We start from the raw sequence: 21,204 nt of genomic DNA on the forward strand, positions 1-21,204 counted from the left end.
TTGTTAGTTTGTTTTTTGCAAATCTAAAGTTTTTTTTTACATATATTATTTTTAATTTACTCATTTATTAATTTTTTAATACATTTTTATGACCATTCTATTTCATTAATAGTTGTTTTTGTTTCTCTATTTAATTTTCATGACCATTTGTTAATACAATTATAAAAAAAATAGCTTTTTGTTCATTAAAATTGTTGTCAATTTGTTTTTGCAAATCTAAAGTTTTTCTTTAAATGTATTACTTTTAATTTACTCATTTATTAATTTTTGTATACATTTTTATGAGCATTGTCACAGCACTTTGAGATGTGCTTCACAGGTCAAGTCAGTTCCAAATAAAAGCTAAGATGAAATATTATGAATGTAAAAACAAAGTGTAGTTGAATGTGCTTCTAATGGTCATAGTGAGGTGTGAGTGGGTCCATTTGAGGTCCTGAGAGAAAAAGGCGCTGACTCATCATGACCGTGGACATTTTATTGAACAATGCTTAAATGTTGAGGTTCTGCGCCAAGTTCTCCGGCATCAAGCAGTAAGAAACAGGAGGCAATAAAAACAAAAACGGGCGTCTCAGCTTCTACTCTGAGCAGCGGCCCGGGTCCATCAGGGTTTGGGTCACGGGGTTCTGACCCTGCAGGGTGGCCTCGCAGCTCACCGAGCCGGCCGTGCTCCAGTGGACGGCCTTGAGGCTCAGGGTGCTGGTCCAGCTGTAGCGGCCGTCGCCGGTGGCCTCGTCCGAGCTGTGTGACACCCCCGAGGTGCTGCTGCTGCCCCCCACCTTCCAGCCCAGGGTCCAGGCCTGAGGCGAGCCTCCGCTGGCCACGCACACCGCCGTGGCACTGCCAGTCTGCAGCTGCTCTTTGGAGGGGGGGAAGATGGTCAGCGTGGGGGGCCGCACCTCACTCACTAGGAGGGGGGAGGGGGAGGAGAGAGTTAATATGTCACACTTTAAAGCTGTCAATCAACATGACAACATCTCCTGCTAGTGCAAAGATGAGTGAGGAGACTCCGACTGACAAATAAACTTGAAATAAAACTGTCAGAAAGTTTTGTGTAAATAAATGAGGTGCGTTTAAGTCAAAAATGTCAAAAAAAAATGTTCCTGTTTGACATTCTGACATTAAAACTGCATTTGTGTTGAAATATTGGACTCTTTTTTTAATAGTTTATTTTAACTACGCAAGGGAGTATTTTACTGTGATTAATCACGAATAATCCAAATTTGAAGGTGAGAATAATCTTAATTAAATAATAATCATTTTGACAGCACTAATAAAAATATAATTTATTAGCATATTGGATTAGAGCAGGGGTGTCAAACTCATTTTAGTCCGGGGGCCACATGAAGAAAAATCTACTCCCAAGTGGGCCGGACTGGTAAAACAAAACAAAAATAAATAAAAATAAAGACAACTTCAGATTATTTTCTTTGTTTAAAAATAGAACAAGCACATTCTGGAAATGTACAAATCATAATGTTGTTGCGTTGTTTTTTACACTTACATGTTGCGGTTAATAGTATTCTCTCTTTATTTGTTGTTATTTATACTTTCTGAATAAATGATGTGATAATGTTCATCAGTCAACTCGTTTTTGTTAATTTTCAATTTATCAAGATGAAAAAATAATATCAAAAATAAAATTACAAGATTTTGTTTATGTAGTTTGATCATTTTCCTCAACTGGTGCACTAACATCACGTGATTTAAAAAAAATTTTTTTTACATATGTAGCATCATCTACAAATCTTGCTATTGTGACATCTAGTGGACACATTTAGAACAGCAGTTTCTTTCATTCAAAAATTTCTGCTCATTTTTATACTTAGCAAACTCATCCCGCGGGCCGGATAAAACCTTACGTTTGACACCCCTGCATTAGATTCATCGTTAATATTAACAATTATGAAAAAAGCATCCTTTGATTTTTCAGTATGTGGCACTCGTTGACTTGCAAACACAAATAAATCAATAATTATTTTATTTTATATTTATTTGAGTTATTTTATCTTATCTTTAAGATTTATTTGAATATTTTTACACTTTTTTCTCCTTCTTTTATCTCCCTTCTTTACATAATCCATCTTTCTATTGTTACAAAAGCTATTAGTAGCACACAGAAGGAGAAGGATGAAATAAGCTGGGCTTCTTCCTACTTCTTTTCGCCTGACGTGTTGAAATGTTTGATAATTATGTCGGAAAGAAATCACATGATGACATGAATTAGACAACAATCACATGATAGTCACCATGACAACCAGACTCTCATATTGTTAGCTGCTCCTAGATTGACATCACATTCTAATTCCAAATTCCACACAATAAAATCCTGCTTTTGTCACACAGAGTGAAAAACAAGGACACATCTGGTACTCACAGTCGATCAGTTTGGTCCCTTCGCCGAAACTCCACCACAGTGATGCAAGGTTGTGAGGCGCTCGTACAAAAACCTCCTTTGGTTTGAGGGAAGTGAAAGTGGAAGATGATGATGACTGGTCCACTGAACAAAGATCACCAAGCAGAACCAGCGTTTTGTTGTGATACAGTACATTTGAAAATGCATGGATAACAATAATATTCTATTTGAATTGAGCACAGTGTGTTCAAAGTCTGACACAGACATGATAGGAAAAGGGAAAAACTGCTCCCCCCCAAATCTCTTCATTTTCCTTACTTTCAGGCAACAAAGCTTATTGACAGTAAATGTCCATAAATGACAATATTGTGTAAGTTAGGATAGGATAGAACTTCATTGTCATTGCACAAATACAACAAAACTTTTTAGCACAAACCAGTTCAAGATTAGACAAACAGTGTACAGGGTTACAGAACAGGAACGCTGATGGGTCGCCACAAGGCGCACCGTGAAAGATAAGAAAAAGGTAAAACGCTGGGGAAGAAGATGAGTGAAAAAAATACAATCTAGACTGGGCTCCGAAGGGGGCCTAGTCTGGAGTGGGAAAATACCTCCATGCAATGCACACATAAACATGCTACATATAATCACGACAACTCGCAACAGAAGGCGGGGGAGTTGGGGCCCTGGAGGTCGACTGCTGCTATAAAGCGCTGCCAGCCGTCCATCACCCCGAAGGGGAATCAAGCGGTGGTGAAGGCGTGGGGTGGGGTTGGGTTGTGTGTGTGTGTGTGTATATGCCCATTGTCTTGGGTGTGTTGATGTTGATGTAGTGTCCATAGGCCTGGGGCAGTTCTGCATGCAAGCAAAAGTTCGACTCCAGGTGTCGTTGAGGAGGGAGGGAGGTCAAAAGCGTCCATCATTGAAGAGTCCTCGGGGGGATGTTTTCAGAACAGCCTGCTCCTGTTGTTGCATCAAGGCCATTGGAGGGAGTCAAATCGTAGATTAGGATTTTGTTTTTCCGCGAACAGACATTACAATGGCTTGTCTGTTCTATTCCATGACGGCCCTCATATCCAATTTTTCCCTTTCAACCAGCTTTTCCATGATGTCATCCATCTTGCGATTCAGTTCAGAAATCGCCCCAGACTGTGATCCTACAGTCCGGCCCAATCCTTCCATTGGAACGAACAGCCTTTGGGCTCCTTGAGTGGATGCCATCGTCTTACGAATTTGACGATACACCAGAGCACTGCCCAGCCCAATCTGCAGGTGCCCCGCGATCACGGTTCCAAATAGGTTGATGTCTTCCACGTCCTCGATGGAAAGAACTGAGAGGCACATGATTCTCTATTCATCCCAGGAATCTCTCACGTACCCCGCAGCAATGGTTCCATCAAGGCAGCCAGGCTCCCCAGAACCTCTCTTTCTTGTCGAATAGATTTTGTCAATTGAGTCGAGAGTCCAGCTGATCATTTCCATGTCTAATGATTAGATTTGGAGGACAGCGCAAAGAAAGAGGCTTCAAAAAAGTGTAGACAGGACAAAACAAAGAGAGAAAGCAGGGAGAAGAAGGGAGCGGAAAAAATGTGACCGCCCTCAACAGAGGCAAGACAGGAAAGCAGTTCACTGATTTAAAGAGTTCAATTCAAACTAAAAGATCAATTAAAGACATAAATTAAGTTTTTGCACTTCATTTGTTGAATAGAGCATGAACTAAGGAGGTTAATTTGTGTCTGTATTACAAAAGCATTTATTTGACAATTAATTTATGTAACTACAGTATATTTTTATGAAACGTTAGCATGCTAACGTTTTGCTCATTTTGCAACCGTTTACCCCAGTGTCATATAACTTGGTATATGACACATGCTAAGTGTTAGCATGCTAACGTTAGCATTCTTGGCACCATCTTGAAAGTTAGCATAGCATGCTAACGATAGCATGCTAACGTTTTAGGGCAGCTTTTTAGCAACTTTTATATGTTTTAACCTAAATATCATGATTTTTGATAATTGCGCCATCTTGGGAGTATGCTAACCTATTTTATATTAGCATGCCGGTGTTAGCATGCTACCATTTTTGGCTAGCCTCCTTCGCTAATCTTGAGTGTTTGAACCTACAAATCATTATATTTGATACTCGGTGCCATCTTGGAGGTATGCTAACATCTCTTATATTAGCATGCTAACATTAGTCTGAAGTCCAGACACGGTCTCGGTGCAATGCTATCGGAGGCCCGATATCAATGCATCACTTTCTGTATCAGCATTTTTATTTTGGCTGGCAGGCGCCCTCTGGTGGGTAGATGTCACAGTTGCAGCCGGATCACTGTTAGGACAACAAATACACACTCAGTATGTTAACATGCACTAAAAAGCTAATTCTTGTCTTCATTTGGTTGGAAATAGTTTGTTTTAAAAAAAACATGTGAATACCTTATTTAGGTCAATAATGATTTTCATCAAGGGGTCGAACCAATGGCATTATTAGATCTTTTAGGGGGGCTAAAGATTTCCTAAAATATCCTTAAAACCCCCTATATTATTTGACATTGTTTTTTTAAGTTATATTGTTGTCGTCTTCTTTACAAAAAAGTGCCAATAAAATCAAAATAAATCATTAGTCACATTATCATTATTCATTTAATGACTTAACTTTAATGAATGACTTATTTACAAAACATGTTCATGTATGGTTCGTAGTACATGAAATATGGAGGAGTTGTGGTGAAAGTGGAGCGTCAGTGAAGGGGTCTGAGGCAGATGTGCAACACAAACATGGACAGGAAGTGGTCCTGGCCACGCCTCCCTCTCACTTTCACAAAGACAGGTGCGGTCGTAGCTCATTTGCATGAGCGCTCCGCTTGGCCGCACCGCCACGTCTTGATAAATCTGGACTCTTTCCACGCACTGGGCTGGAAAAGTGCATCAAGATGTGGCCTGCACCAGTCCTTCTGCTCGTCCAGTCGGCTCTGCTGATTCAAGGTGAGACAAAGACTCTTTTGAGTCGTCCCTAAAGGGAAAGTGTTGATGTAATCATCGCCGTCTCCTTTCAGGATCTTCCGCCCAGGATTTGTTGACCCAGACGGACAAAATCAAGTATGTCAGTCTTGGTGGGACGGTGACCATCAGCGCCAAAGGGAGTTCAAATATTGGTGTTGATCTCAGTTGGTACCAAGTGAAACCTGGACAGGTTCCTAAACTTCTGATCTATCAGGCATCACAACTTTCTTCTGGAACACCACCTCGATTCAGTGGCACACAATCTGGCTCTGACTACACTCTGACTATCAGTGGTGTTCAGGCAGAAGATGTCGCTGATTACTACTGTTTGGCCTTTTTTGGAGCTGGAAGGTATACACGGTGATTGAGAGCTGTACAAAAACCTCCTTTGGTTTGAGGGAAGTGAAAGTGGAAGATGATGATGACTGGTCCACTGAACAAAGATCACCAAGCAGAACCAGCGTCAATCTGAACAAGTTGATTGACTTGTAAGAAAAAGTTGAAATGAGGGAAGAAGAAGTCACACTAACACTCAGGGCCGGCCCGTCCCGTAAACACTTCATGCCAAAGTTTTCCAAGGCAAGGACCCCCAAACTGAAATATAAGATGGAGTGAGGACCCCCAACTAACACATCTTGTATAAAATTGGGTTTTATATTAAATTGGTCCTTAAAGTAGCTGAACTTTACATAAATTAACTCCAGAACACAAAACACATGGATTAATTAATACATTAAACTGATTATTGGCTAGGATAGGCTCCAGCCCCCCACGACCTCTAGAGGGACAAGGGGTAGAAAATGGATAGATGGATGATTATTGCTAATTTGTATTTAAATACATTCAAATTTGTGAAAATTATAAATTCATACAATTATTTATGAAAAGTATATATTCAAAAAATAGTCTATATTGCCAAAAATGTTACGACCCTCCCAGCCTCCGTGAACCCCTTGGTGAAGACCAATGCTCTTTGTGGTTGTTTAGGGCCACACACACATCATTGATAAAAAGGAATTATTAACTATAATTTAAACTATAGTTTGAAGTCCCAATCCAGAAATATAAATGTGCTTCAGCATTTGTCCTGTTTTGTTGTGATACAGTACATTTGAAAATGCATGGATAATAGAGATGCGCGGTTTGTGGACACAACCGCGGAGTCCGCGGATAATCCGCGGGTCAGGCGGGTGAAATTTAAAAAAATTAGATTTTAAATAGATGCGGGCGGTTGGCGGTTGAACCAATTCGGAAATATATATACATAGTTAAATGTTGTTACCCACATACGAAAAACGAGCAGCACTCTTTGAAACAGTCAATTATTCATCAGGCACCGCGTCCCAGCAACAAGTGGCGCAAGTGAGCGCTCCTTCAACGCCGCAGGGCGCATTTTAGAGGCCAGGCGCTCTCGCATGAATCCTGGCACTGTAGATGCCATTTTATTCCTGCATAGTGCTAACAAAAAAAAAAGTAAGTAGACATACGGTTGGATATGTTAAACGAATTAGTCTACGTTACCTATAGGCTATACCAAATAAGCCCATGTCTAACCTATATTGAGTTCGGTCAGCTAAATAATTTTGATGGTTACGTGTTGTTTGGGCGCACTACAATGCAAAGGAATTAAGGCAATTGCGTTGTTTATTGTGTTTTTTTTCTATTCGAGATATACTACTATGTGTGAATAATTATTTGGCCTCGCTTTCAAGTGAAGCGCATCTCCGATTGGCGACAATGTAAGGATATTTAGCCTGCTTTGTTTGTCGCGACCGTCTATTTTCATTATAATTCAAGTTTGATGATAAAGTGCAGTCTGATGGGTTTGATTTCCCCCCTTCAGCTATTTGCCTTGGCCAATAAGTTGCAGGTAATTTGTTATTATTATTTATTTAATTTATTTTTGTTTAAATAGAGATGACATGCATATGTTATTGTATAATTTAAGTTTGTGCGCGTGATTGACAGCCTAAGGCTTATGAGGCACATTTTTTATTTATTTTTTTATTTCAACTTAAAAACCTATGAGCCTATGCCTACAACATAGGCTATGTGTTCATCTTTATTTTCCTGCCTGTCGTTGACAATGGAGATTGTCTGATATTTTGTCATGGCTGCAGATCAATCAATAAAAGTTCATCTTTGTCGCGAAATTGTTCACTGCTTCACTGTGCACCCCGCCCTCGTCCCTATTTGAGCATTATAACGTTAACAAGTTAATATTCATTGAAATAAATTCAGAACATTTTTTTTACCTAACGAAAATATAGGCCTAGTCTTTCTAAAACATTTTTTTAACTTCTTAAAAGCCTCGTTCTGCTTTCTGCAACTGCGCACACAAAGTGTGAGGAACGCACTCCTGATCTGAGGGCATTGGCAACAATAGTCAACACTTTCTTAATGGAAATGACAATAATATTATAATAATGATAAATAATATTATCACGCATTAATGTCTCTTAGCCACTAATGCTTGGCCAAGAGATATTAATTTGTGTGTGATGATACCGGGTAGAAGAAGACGGCACTGAGACAGGGAGAGCGTTTAGCCTGGGGCGTATTTATTCAAAAGGGAATTATATATATCTCTATATAAATATATATATTTATATAATAATAATAATAATATATATGTATAATTCATACAATATATTAGCCAATATATTATATGATATTGTAATATATATATATATATATATATATATATATATATATATATATATATATATATATATATATATATATATATTAGCTATGTATGTAACCAAACAGGAAATGGGTTTCAGACTATGTGTGGAATTTAACTGGAGGGTTTTACCGTAAGTGTTGGAGGTGCGTGTTGAGAGGAGCGGTGCTGTCAGACAAGGGCGAGGCAGGCAGGGTTTGTCCAGGGGCGGAAGCGTGGTCGGGAGGCAGGAGGAGGATCTCTGGTGGCGGTTGTTTAAGTAGTCGTCCCTCTCATCAGTGTGTTGATTGAAGATGGAACTGCAGCAGTTTGAGTGACGCGCGCGCGAGCGCGCTTGGAGGTGCGCTCAGCGCGGCTCCCAGATGATTGCGCACTGGTGTGCGTCTGGGCCGTGACAGCGTGGCACGCATTGAATGTCTCTGCTGCATTGGATCAGTCTCCTTTCTTTAACAGGCAAAAGCTTTATAACCTCACTAATGCCTTGCATCGTCTGTATTAGATATATAACAACGGGCGGGTGCGGGCGGGTGTGGTTTTGATAAAATGTTGGTTCGGGTGGATGGCGGATGGTTGACGACTTTTGTGATGCGGTTGCGAATGAAATAATTGCCTATCCGCGCATCTCTAATGGATAACAATAATATTCTATTTGAATTGAGCACAGTGTGTTCAAAGTCTGACACAGATATGATAGGAAAAGGGAAAAACTGGAGCACATTTTGGGGATTTTCCTGCTCCCTCCAAAAAAACTCTTTACTTTCATTACTTTCAGGCAATAAAGATCAATTAAATACTTAAATTAAGTATTTTGCACTCGATTTGTCGATTAGAGCATGAACTAAGCAGGTTTGTTTGTGACTTTATTATGAAACTTTCCTTTTGACACTAAATTTATGTAACTGAATTTTTTTGTTTGAATTTTGTGAACATATTTTTTTTTTTACCTGACAATTCAATTAAACTTTCATTTCGTTTAATTTCATTATTTATTTTCAGTCAACCAATCAATCAATCAATCAATCAATCTATGTTTATTTGTATAACACATTACAACAAGCAAGCATCTTTTCGTGTCATCCTCGCCACTTTTGGGTCCTAAATGGCTGTCAGAGTGTACCAACTTGTCGGAATACCTCCTCAGACTTCTTCTGTCCAGGTGAGATGCATGATTTATGATCTACAATAAACTTCCAGGGAGCAGGAAGTGTTTTCAAACACTGAATTTTAACAAATTGCATTTTTAAATACACAGATTTGCTCACACATTTTTTTTTAAATGAAATTCACATCCTAATTTTATGGGGGGAAATCAGTCCACACTTGGTAATAAAGACACAAATGAACCTCCATAGTCAACCAGTCATTGAAATATTTAACCATGTTTCACATTTTGTCAAGGACTGAATTTGTTTGTATGATCTTCAAAATGTAAATAAATGTCACTCTATGTGAAGTGAATCTGTGGAATATTCTATTAGGAGCCAGCGTCCTCTGCAGTGGACATTTGCTTGCGCTCTATTTCTTTTGTCACCGTTACACATTTTGGGGGGGAAACAAATGTCCACTGCAGAGGACGCTGGCTCTCATGAGGATATGAGTTTCACTTTAGGAATTGAATTACTGACATAAATTACATTCGTCAAAGAAATGATAGTAGATTTATTTTGTCTTTTAAACATTATGCTTTTTTAAAATTTATTTAGCATTAAATTGAAATTACCTTAACCCCCTTTTGGCTTCTATGACTTTTATTTTTAATATTTTAAACATTTTCATAATTTGTAATACATTTTTATCACCATTTTATTTCATTAATTGCTTCATTTTTTTTTTCTCAATTTAATTTTCATGACCATTTGTTAATACATTTCTAAAAAAATATAATTCATTAAAATAGTTGTTAGTTTGTTTTTGCAAATCTAAAGTTTTTTTTACATTTATTATTTTTAATTTACTCATTTATTAATTGTTTAATACATTTTTATGACCATTTTATTTCATTAATAGTTTTTTTTTCTCTATTTAATTTTCATGACCATTTGTTAATACACTTCTAAAAAAAAATAGCTTATCGTTCATTAAAATTGTTGTCAATTTGTTTTTGCAAATCTAAAGTTTTTCTTTAAATGTATTATTTTTAATTTACTCATTTATTTATTTTTGTATACATTTTTATGAGCATTGTCACAGCACTTTGAGATGTGCTTCACAGGTCAAGTCAGTTCCAAATAAAAGCTAAGATGAAATATTATGAATGTAAAAACAAAATGTAGTTGAATGTGCTTCTAATGGTCATAGTGAGGTGTGAGTGGGTCCATTTGAGGTCCTGAGAGAAAAAGGCGCTGACTCATCATGACCGTGGACATTTTATTGAACAATGCTTAAATGTTGAAGTTCTGCGCCAAGTTCTCCGGCATCAAGCAGTAAGAAACAGGGAGAAATAAAAACAAGAACGGGCGTCTCAGCTTCTACTCTGAGCAGCGGCCCGGGTCCATCAGGGTTTGGGTCACGGGGTTCTGACCCTGCAAGGTGGCCTCGCAGCTCACCGAGCCGGCCGTGCTCCAGCGGTCGGCCTTGAGGCTCAGGGTGCTGGTCCAGCTGTAGCGGCCGTCGCCGGTGGCCTCGTCCGAGCTGTGTGACACCCCCGAGGTGCTGCTGCTGCCCCCCACCTTCCAGCCCAGGGTCCAGGCCTGAGGCGAGCCTCCGCTGGCCACGCACACCGCCGTGGCACTGCCAGTCTGCAGCTGCTCTTTGGAGGGGGGGAAGATGGTCAGCGTGGGGGGCCGCACCTCACTCACTAGGAGGGGGGAGGGGGAGGAGAGAGTTAATATGTCACACATTAAAGCTGTCAATCAACATGACAACACCTCCTGCTAGTGCAAAGATGAGTGAGGAGACTCCGACTGACACATTTATCTTCCAAATAAACTTGAAATAAAACTGTCAGAAAGTTTTGTGTAAATAAATGAGGTGCGTTTAAGTCAAAAATGTCAAAAAAAAATTCCTGTTTGACATTCTGACATTAAAACTGCATTTATGTTGAAATTTTGGACTCTTTTTTAATAGTTTATTTTAACTACGCAAGCGAGTATTTTACTGTGATTAATCACGAATAATCCAAATTTGAAAGTGAGAATAATCTTATTTAAATAATAATCAATTCGACAGCACTAATAAAAATATAATTTATTAGCATATTGGATTAGAGCAGGGGTGTCAAACTCATTTTAGTCTGGGGGCCACATGGAGAAAAATCTACTCCCAAGTGGGCCGGAATGGTAAAACAAACAAAAAAATAAATAAAGACAACTTCAGATTATTTTTTTTGTTTGCTCAGGACACAACGGACATGACGAGGTTGGTACTAGGTGGGGATTGAACCAGGGACCCTCGGGTTGCGCACGGCCACTCTTCCACTGCGCCACACCGTCCCTATTAGAGATGCGCGGTTTGCGGACACAACCGCGGAGTCCGCGGATTATCCGCGGATCGGGCGGATGAAATTTAAAAAAAATAAGATTTTATCCGCTCGCGGGTCGGGTCGGGCGGATTAATTAGATTTTTTTTTTTTTTTTTTTTTTTTTTTTTTTTTTTTTGCGGGTGGCAGTTAAACCAATTGGGAAATATATATACATAGTTAAATGTTGTTACCCACATACGAAAAACGAGCAGGCACCTGCAGCATATGCCACAACAGAAGAAAAAAAAAAAAAGAGATGGACACTTTTACGGAGCGGAGGGACGCCTCGCCGGGGTCCGGGACCGAGGTTCCTTCCCCCGAGAGGGCCCCACCGGGAGCCGTAGCTGAGGCGATCCGCGAGAAGGGCCCGACGCACGTCCAGGGTCACTACCGCGCCCACCGCACCGACACCCCGCCTCGTCCGCTTTCGCCGCGGCCGGCGTCACGCGCAGCAGGTAAGCAGCTTACCTGCCCGCCACCCCCGTGGCCGGGGGCTCGTAACATGGGTCACTCCGCGCGCTCCGCCCGCGCAGCTTACCTGCTTGCTCGCAAAATGATTATTAGCATTCAGACAGGTTAAAATGTTGCTAAAACCATCACTTTTCTATCAGTCACAGTGACTTTTCAAAACAAAAATATTACAGCAAAAATCATATGGGTTGATTGACATGTTTATTCTGTAAGCTAACTTCAATAGTTTGAAATTATTTTGACAGTTAATGCCAGTTATCCTGTCAACCTTTCACAAGACTTCAATTTGTTAATTGAAAGTATAAATAGTATAAACACTTTTAACAGTATGTCGTGCTGTGAAATACAGCCGACAGGATGGCGCACCAAACACAAAGCAAGGCCATGCTGCAGGAGAACAAAGGACTTCTTTCATTTAAGGTTTGTGATAAACCATCAAACTCATTCGTTAAAAGGACTCTATAGTAATATAAAGCGAATTTTTCTGGACATTATCATGCAAGAAAAGTTTATTTTTGGGATCGCGATCACCGCGTAATGATTTTTAAAGGTTGCATTACATTATTAACTGTCCCATGTGATCAGCCAGTGCGATTGGAAGTCCATGCTCAATTATTGCCTCCGTAAATAAAACTTCGGCATTTATCACATCCAAAGAATCTGTTTGGGCGACGAAAAACGTTGAAAGTTTTCCACTTGTATGCTAGCAACGGCATTAGACTTGTGTTTTTTTGTCCCAACGTGGTCTTTTACATCGCTAATTCCTCCGTGTCCGATCGAAAAATCTTGTCTGCACAAGGTGCAATTCGCGTAGTTTTCACCCTTTTTTTTTTTTTTTAATTAATATTAGATATATAACAACGGGCGGATGGCGGGCGGATGCAGTTCTGATCAAACGTTACATCGGGTGGATGGCGGATGGTTGACGACTTTCTGCCGCGGTTGCGGATGAAATAAATTGCCTATCCGCGCATCTCTAGTCCCTATATATTTATTTATATTTATTTGATTTATTTTTATTTTTAAATCTTTAAGATTTGTTTGAATATTTTTATACTTTTTTTCTCCTTCCTTTATCTCCCTTCTTTACATAATCCATCTTTCTATTGTTACAAAAGCTATTAGTAGCACACAGAAGGAGAAGGATGAAATAAGCTGAGCTTCTTCCTACTTCTTTTCGCCTGACGTGTTGAAATGTTTGATAATTATGTCAGAAAGAAATCACATGATGACATGAAATAGACAACAATCACATGATAGTCACCATGACAACCAGACTCTCATATTGTTAGCTGCTCCTAGATTGACATCACATTCTAATTCCAAATTCCACACAATAAAATCCTGCTTTTGTCACACAGAGTGAAAAACAAGGACACATCCGGTACTCACAGTCGATCAGTTTGGTCCCTTCGCCGAAACTCCACCACAGTGATGCAAGGTTGTGAGGCGCTCGTACAAAAACCTCCTTTGGTTTGAGGGAAGTGAAAGTGGAAGATGATGATGACTGGTCCACTGAACAAAGATCACCAAGCAGAACCAGCGTTTTGTTGTGATACAGTACATTTGAAAATGCATGGATAACAATAATATTCTACTTGAATTGAGCACAATGTGTTCAAAGTCTGACACAGACATGATAGGAAAAGGGAAAAACTGGAGCACATTTTGGGGATTTTCCTGCTCCCCCCAAATCTCTTCATTTTCTTTACTTTCAGGCAACAAAGCTTATTGACAGTATATGTCCATAAATGACAATATTGTGTAAGTTAGGATAGGATAGGACTTTATTGTCATTGCACAAGTACAACGAAACTTTGTTTTCAGCACAAACCCGTTCAAGATTAGACAAACAAACAGTGTACAGGGTTACAGAACAGGAACGCTGATGGGTCACCACAAGGCGCACCGTGAAAGATAAGAAAAAGGTAAAACGCTGGGGAAGACGATGAGTGAAAAAAATACAATCTAGACTGGGCTCCGAAGGGGGCCTAGTCTGGAGTGGGAAAATACCTCCATGCAATGCACACATAAACATGTTACATATAATCACGACAACTCGCAACAGAGGGCGGGGGAGTTGGGGCCCTGGAGGTCGACTGCTGCTATAAAGCGCTGCCAGCCGTCCATCACCCCGAAGGGGAAACAAGCGGTGGTGAAGGCGTGGAGTGGGGTTGGGTGTGTGTGTGTGTATATGCCCATTGTCTTGGGTGTGTTGATGTAGTGTCCATAGGCCTGGGGCAGTTCTGCATGCAAGCAAATGTTCGACTCCAGGTGTCGTTGAAGAGGGAGGGAGGTCAAAAGCGTCCATCATTGAGGAGTCCTCGGGGAGATGTTTTCAGAACAGCCTGCTCCTGTTGTTGCATCAAGGCCATTCGAGGGAGTCAAATCGTAGATTAAGATTTTGTTTTTCCGCGAATAGACATTACAATGGCTTGTCTGTTCTATGTATCCAATTTTTCCCTTTCAACCAGCTTTTCCATGATGTCATCCATCTTGCGATACAGTTCAGTAATCGCTCCAGACTGTGATCCCACAGCCCGGCCCAATCCTTCCATTGCGACGAACAGCCTTTGGGCTCCTTGAGTGGATGCCATCGTCTTACGAATTTGACGATACACCAGAGCAATGCCCAGCCCAATCTGCAGGTGCCCCGCGATCACGGTTCCAAATAGGTAGATGTCTTCCACGTCCTCGATGGAAAGAACTGAGAGGCACATGATTCTCTATTCATCCCAGGAATCTCTCACGTACCCCGCAGCAATGGTTCCATCAGGGCAGCCAGGCTCCCCAGAACCTCTTTTCCTTGTCGAAAAGATTTTGTCAATTGAGTCGAGAGTCCAGCTGATCATTTTCATGTCTAATGTTTAGATTTGGAGGACAGCGCAAAGAAAGAGGCTTCAAAAAAGTGTAGACAGGACAAAACAAAGAGAGAAAGCAGGGAGAAGAAGGGAGCGGAAAAAATGTGACCGCCCTCAACAGAGGCAAGACAGAAAAGCAGTTCACTGATTTAAAGAGTTCAATTCAAAATAAAAGATCAATTAAAGACATAAATTAAGTTTTTGCACTTCATTTGTTGAATAGAGCATGAACTAAGAAGGTTAATTTGTGTCTTTATTACAAAAGCATTTATTTGACAATTAATTTATGTAACTACAGTATATTTTTTTGAAAACGTTAGCATGCTAACGTTTTGCTCATTTTGCAACCGTTTACCCCAGTGTCATATAACTTGGTATATGACACATGCTAAGTGTTAGCATGCTAACGTTAGCATTCTTGGCACCATCTTGAAAGTTAGCATAGCATGCTAACGATAGTATGCTAACGTTTTAGGGTAGATTTTTAGCAACTTTTATATGTTTTAACCTAAATATCATGAATTTTGATAATTGGCGCCATCTTGGAAGTATGCTAACCTATTTTATATTAGCATGCCAGTGTTAGTATGCTACCGTTATTGGCTCGCCTCCTTCGCTAATTTTGAGTGTTTGAACCTACAAATCATTATATTTGATACTCGGTGCCATCTTGGAGGTATGCTAACATCTCTTATATTAGCATGCTAACATTAGTCCGAAGTCCAGACACAGTCTCGGTGCAATGCTATCGGAGGCCCGATATCAATGCATCACTTTCTGTATCAGCATTTTTATTTTGGCTGGCAGGCGCCCTCTGGTGGGTAGATGTCACAGTTGCAGCCGGATCACTGTTAGGACAACAAATACACACTCAGTATGTTAACATGCACTAAAAAGCTCATTCTTGTCTTCATTTGGTTGAAAATAGTTTGTTTTATTAGGTCCATCGGTGCTAAATATTATAAACATATCACTTTCCTCTGGCACTGTTCCCCTAGCATTCAAGAAAGCGGTTATTCATCCTCTGCTCAAAAGACCTAACCTTGATCCTGACCTCATAGTAAACTACCTACCGGTGTCCCACCTTCCCTTTATTTCGAAAATCCTCGAAAAGATTGTCGCACAGCAGCTAAATGAACACTTAGTGTCTAACAATCTCTGTGAACCTTTTCAATCCGGTTTCAGGGCAAATCACTCTACGGAGACAGCCCTCGCAAAAATGACTAATGATCTACTGCTAACGATGGATTCTGATGCGTCATCTATGTTGCTGCTTCTTGATCTTAGCGCTGCTTTTGATACCGTCGATCATAATATTTTATTAGAGCGTATCAAAACACGTATTGGTATGTCAGACTTAGCTTTGTCGTGGTTTAACTCTTATCTTACTGACAGGATGCAATGCGTCTCCCATAATAATGTGACCTCGGACTATGTTAAGGTAACGTGCGGAGTTCCTCAGGGTTCGGTTCTTGGCCCTGCACTCTTCAGTATGTACATGCTGCCGCTAGGCGACATCATACGCAAATACGGTGTTAGCTTTCATTGTTATGCTGATGACACCCAACTCTACATGCCCCTAAAGCTGACCAACACGCCGGATTGTAGTCAGCTGGAGGCGTGTCTTAATGAAATTAAACAATGGATGTCCGCTAACTTCTTGCAACTCAACGCCAAGAAAACGGAAATGCTGATTATCGGTCCTGCTAAACACCGACATTTATTTAATAATACCACCTTAACATTTGACAACCAAACAATTACACAAGGCGAATCAGTAAAGAATCTGGGTATTATCTTCCACCCAACTCTCTCCTTAGAATCACACATTAAGAGTGTTACTAAAACGGCCTTTTTTCATCTCCGTAATATCGCTAAAATTCGTTCTATTTTATCCACTAGCGACGCTGAGATCATTATTCATGCGTTCGTTACGTCTCGTCTCGACTACTGTAACGTATTATTTTCGGGTCTCCCTATGTCTAGCATAAAAAGACTACAATTGGTACAAAATGCGGCTGCTAGACTTTTGACAAGAACAAGAAAGTTTGATCATATTACGCCTATACTGTATATACCTTATATACATATATACATAAATATATACCTATACTGGTTTACCTGCACTGGCTTCCTGTGCACTTAAGATGTGACTTTAAGGTTTTACTACTTACGTATAAAATACTACACGGTCTAGCTCCGTCCTATCTTGTCGATTGTATTGTACCATATGTCCCGGCAAGAAATCTGCGTTCAAAGAACTCCGGCTTATTAGTGATTCCCAGAGGCCAAAAAAAGTCTGCGGGCTATAGAGCGTTTTCTATTCGGGCTCCAGTACTATGGAATGCCCTCCCGGTAACAATTAGAGATGCTACCTCAGTAGAAGCATTTAAGTCCCATCTTAAAACTCATTTGTATACTCTAGCCTTTAAATAGCCCCCCTTTTAGACCAGTTGATCTGCCGTTTCTTTTCTTTTCTCCTCTGCTCCCCTATTCCTTGTGGAGGGGGGGGGGCACATGTCCGGTGGCCATGGATAAAGTGCTGGCTGTCCAGAGTCGGGACCCGGGGTGGACCGCTCGCCTGTGCATTGGCTGGAACATCTCTGCGCTGCTGACCCGTCTCCGCTCGGGATGGTGTCCTGCTGGCCCCACTATGGACTGGACTCTTACTATTATGTTGGATCCACTATGGACTGGACTCTCACAATATTATGTCAGACCCACTCGACATCCATTGCTTTTGGTCTCCCCTAGAGGGGGGGGGGGTTACCCACATATGCGGTCCTCTCCAAGGTTTCTCATAGTCATTCACATCGACGTCCCACTGGGTTGAGTTTTTCCTTGCCCTTATGTGGGCTTTGTACCGAGGATGTCGTTGTGGCTTGTGCAGCCCTTTGAGACACTTGTGATTTAGGGCTATATAAATAAACATTGATTGATTGATTGATTGATTAAAAAGAAACATGAAAATACCTTATTTAGGTCAATAATGATTTTCATCAAGCGGTCGAACCAATGGCATGATTAAAACTTTTATGGGGGCTAAATATTTCCTAAAATATCCTTAAAACCCCCTATATTGTTTGACATTGTTTTTTTTAAGTTATATTGTTGTTGTCTTCTTTACAAAAAAGTGCCAATAGAATCAAAATAAATCATTAGTCACATTATCATTATTCATTTAATGACTTAACTTTAATGAATGACTTATTTACAAAACATGTTCATGTATGGTTCGTAGTACATGAAATATGGAGGAGTTGTGGTGAAAGTGGAGCGTCAGTGAAGGGGTCTGAGGCAGATGTGCAACACAAACATGGACAGGAAGTGGTCCTGGCCACGCCTCCCTCTCACTTTCACAAAGACAGGTGCGCTCGGAGCTCATTTGCATGAGCGCTCCGCTTGGCCGCACCGCCACGTCTTGATAAATCTGGACTCTTTCCACGCACTGGGCTGGAAAAGTGCATCAAGATGTGGCCTGCACCAGTGCTTCTGCTCGTCCAGTCGGCTCTGCTGATTCAAGGTGAGACAAAGACTCTTTTGAGTCGTCCCTAAAGGGAAAGTGTTGATGTAATCATCGCCGTCTCCTTTCAGGATCTTCCGCCCAGGATTCTCAGATCCAGACGGACAAAATCAAGGATGTCAGTCTTGGTGGGACGGTGACCATCAGCGCCAAAGGGAACTCAAACACTGGTTCTTATTTCAGTTGGTACCAAGTGAAACCTGGACAGGTTCCTAAACTTCTGATCTATGCTGCATCAAGTCGCTTTACTGGAACACCACCTCGATTCAGTGGCACACGATCTGGCTCTGACTACACTCTGACTATCAGTGGTGTTCAGGCAGAAGATGTCGCTGATTACTACGGTTTGGACTATGTTGGAGATGGAAGGTATACACGGTGATTGAGAGCTGTACAAAAACCTCCTTTGGTTTGAGGGAAGTGAAAGTGGAAGATGATGATGACTGGTCCACTGAACAAAGATCACCAAGCAGAACCAGCGTCAATCTGAACAAGTTGATTGACTTGAAAGAAAAAGTTGAAATGAGGAAAGAAGAAGTCACACTAACACTCAGGGCCGGCCCGTCCCGTAAACATTCTATACCAGGGGTCTTTAAACATTTCCAGGCCAAAGACAATAAAGATGGCGTGAGGACGGCCTAGCTTGTATAAAATTCTATATATACATTAATTAACTCCTAAGTCACTCACATTAAACTGAATATTGCGTAAATACTTGCTGAAGGCCACTAAGGGCCACACAAAGACTAGACCAGACCTGGGCAAATTAAGATTGAGCTTTTCAATCTGGCCCACCGGACATTCCCAAATAATTGTTTTAGATCTTTAAGATGGAAAGTGTAGCTGCCATTATGATGTGCAGTCATGTTTTCTAATGACCGTAAGTCTTCAACTATACAAAGTATTTCAATGGTTGGAATCTGCGCTTTGGGATGATATACCAGTTACTATGGTAATCTAATTAGTTACAATGGTAATCTAATTAGTTACTATGGTCATCTAATTTGTTTCTATGGTAATCTACGTCACAGCAGCTCAGACGAGGCACCAAGCAGTGTGGGCGGGAAGCGTTTCCACAGACAAGGAAGGAGATTTTCACAACAAAGTTCTAAAGCTTAGTGATGTATCAGATATATCAAGATTGTCGGTGGGTTTATTTTGTACCCTTCGCATTTATATTTCACTGTTGGTTGCATTTTTGTTGCGTTTCACTTGATTGTAAAATATGTCGATCGAAAGGGGGTGTGACGTTCATATTTTGTCAATATTCAGTGTTTTATCGTTCATAGACATTTTTAAAATTCCATTACGTTTTTTTAAGGCGGTCTGTCATAACGTTTTTAGCATTCAATCAGACATTATTGTGAGGTTTTGTATTAGTGTTCCTAAAAATAGATATACCGGCCCCCAGACACATTTTGTCTCTCTAAATGTGGCCCCCGAGTCAAAATAATTGCCCAGGCCTGGACTTGACCATGCTAATGCTAATAAGTGTCCTATTATATGAGTAGGGACTCTTATTTATTCGTTCACTTAGCAGGCTGAAAGGTGCCAAGTTTGCTTTACAAACCCCGTGTCCATATGAGTTGGGAAATTGTGTTAGATGTAAATATAAACGGAATACAATAATTTGTTCATCCTTTTCAACCCATATTCAATTGAATGCACTACAAAGACAAGATATTTGATGTTCAAACTCATAAACTTTATTTTTTTTTTGCAAATAATAATTAACTTAGAATTTCATGGCTGCAACACGTGCCAAAGTAGTTGGGAAAAGGGCATGTTCACCACTGTGTTACATGGCCTTTTCTTTTAACAACACTCAGTAAACGTTTGGGAACTGAGGAGACACATTTTTTAAGCTTCTCAGGTGGAATTCTTTCCCATTCTTGCTTGATGTACAGCTTAAGTTGTTAAACAGGTCTCCGTTGTGGTATTTTAGGCTTCATAATGCGCCACACATTTTCAATGGGAGACAGGTCTGGACTACAGGCAGGCCAGTCTAGTACCCGCACTCTTTTACTATGAAGCCACGTTGATGTAACACGTGGCTTGGCATTGTCTTGCTGAAATAAGCAGGGGCGTCCATGGTAACGTTGCTTGGATGGCAACATATGTTGCTCCAAAACCTGTATGTACCTTTCAGCATTAATGGCGCCTTCACAGATGTGTAAGTTACCCATGTCTTGAGCACTAATACACCCCCATACCATCACACATGCTGGCTTTTCAACTTTGCGCCTATAACAATCCGGATGGTTCTTTTCCTCTTTGGTCCGAAGGACACGACGTCCACAGTTTCCAAAAACAATTTGAAATGTGGACTCGTCAGACCACAGAACAATTTTCCACTTTGTATCAGTCTTTGATGAGCTCAGGCCCAGCGAAGCTGACGGCGTTTCTGGGTGTTGTTGATAAACGATTTTCGCCTTGCATAGGAGAGTTTTAACTTGCACTTACAGATGTAGCGACCAACTCTAGTTACTGACAGTGGGTTTCTGAAGTGTTCCTGAGCCCATGTGGTGATATCCTTTACACACTGATGTCGCTTGTTGATGCAGTACAGCCTGAGGGATCGAAGGTCATGGGCTTAGCTGCTTACGTGCAGTGATTTCTCCAGATTCTCTGAACCCTTTGATGATATTACAGACCGTAGATGGTGAAATCCCTAAATTCCTTGCAATAGCTGGTTGAGAAAGGTTTTTCTTAAACTGTTCAACAATTTGCTCACGCATTTGTTGACAAAGTGGTGACCCTCGCCCCATCCTTGTTTGTGAATGACTGAGCATTTCATGGAATCTACTTTTATACCCAATCATGGCACCCACCTGTTCCCAATTTG

At 40.6% G+C, this 21,204-nt stretch overlaps 4 gene segments (V, D, J or C); 2 read left to right on the forward strand and 2 right to left on the reverse strand.

Moving 5' to 3' along the window:
• Positions 1–460: 460 nt before the first annotated feature.
• LOC133611202 (Ig kappa-b4 chain C region-like) lies at positions 461–5,208 on the reverse strand. The segment is given in 3 exon segments: positions 461–904; positions 2,375–2,497; positions 5,172–5,208. Coding segments are annotated over 3 exon segments (489 nt in total).
• Positions 5,209–5,288: 80 nt separating this feature from the next.
• On the forward strand, positions 5,289–5,850 carry LOC133611834 (Ig kappa chain V region 3547-like). The segment is given in 3 exon segments: positions 5,289–5,340; positions 5,412–5,709; positions 5,757–5,850. Coding segments are annotated over 3 exon segments (444 nt in total).
• Positions 5,851–10,397: 4,547 nt separating this feature from the next.
• LOC133611203 (Ig lambda-3 chain C region-like) lies at positions 10,398–13,613 on the reverse strand. The segment is given in 3 exon segments: positions 10,398–10,841; positions 13,368–13,490; positions 13,574–13,613. Coding segments are annotated over 3 exon segments (492 nt in total).
• Positions 13,614–18,302: 4,689 nt separating this feature from the next.
• Positions 18,303–19,001, forward strand: LOC133611205 (immunoglobulin kappa variable 1-39-like). The segment is given in 3 exon segments: positions 18,303–18,359; positions 18,431–18,728; positions 18,776–19,001. Coding segments are annotated over 3 exon segments (576 nt in total).
• Positions 19,002–21,204: the final 2,203 nt, after the last annotated feature.

The sequence above is a fragment of the Nerophis lumbriciformis genome, linkage group LG08 (genome assembly GCF_033978685.3).
Source record: "Nerophis lumbriciformis linkage group LG08, RoL_Nlum_v2.1, whole genome shotgun sequence".
Lineage (NCBI taxonomy): Eukaryota > Metazoa > Chordata > Actinopteri > Syngnathiformes > Syngnathidae > Nerophis > Nerophis lumbriciformis.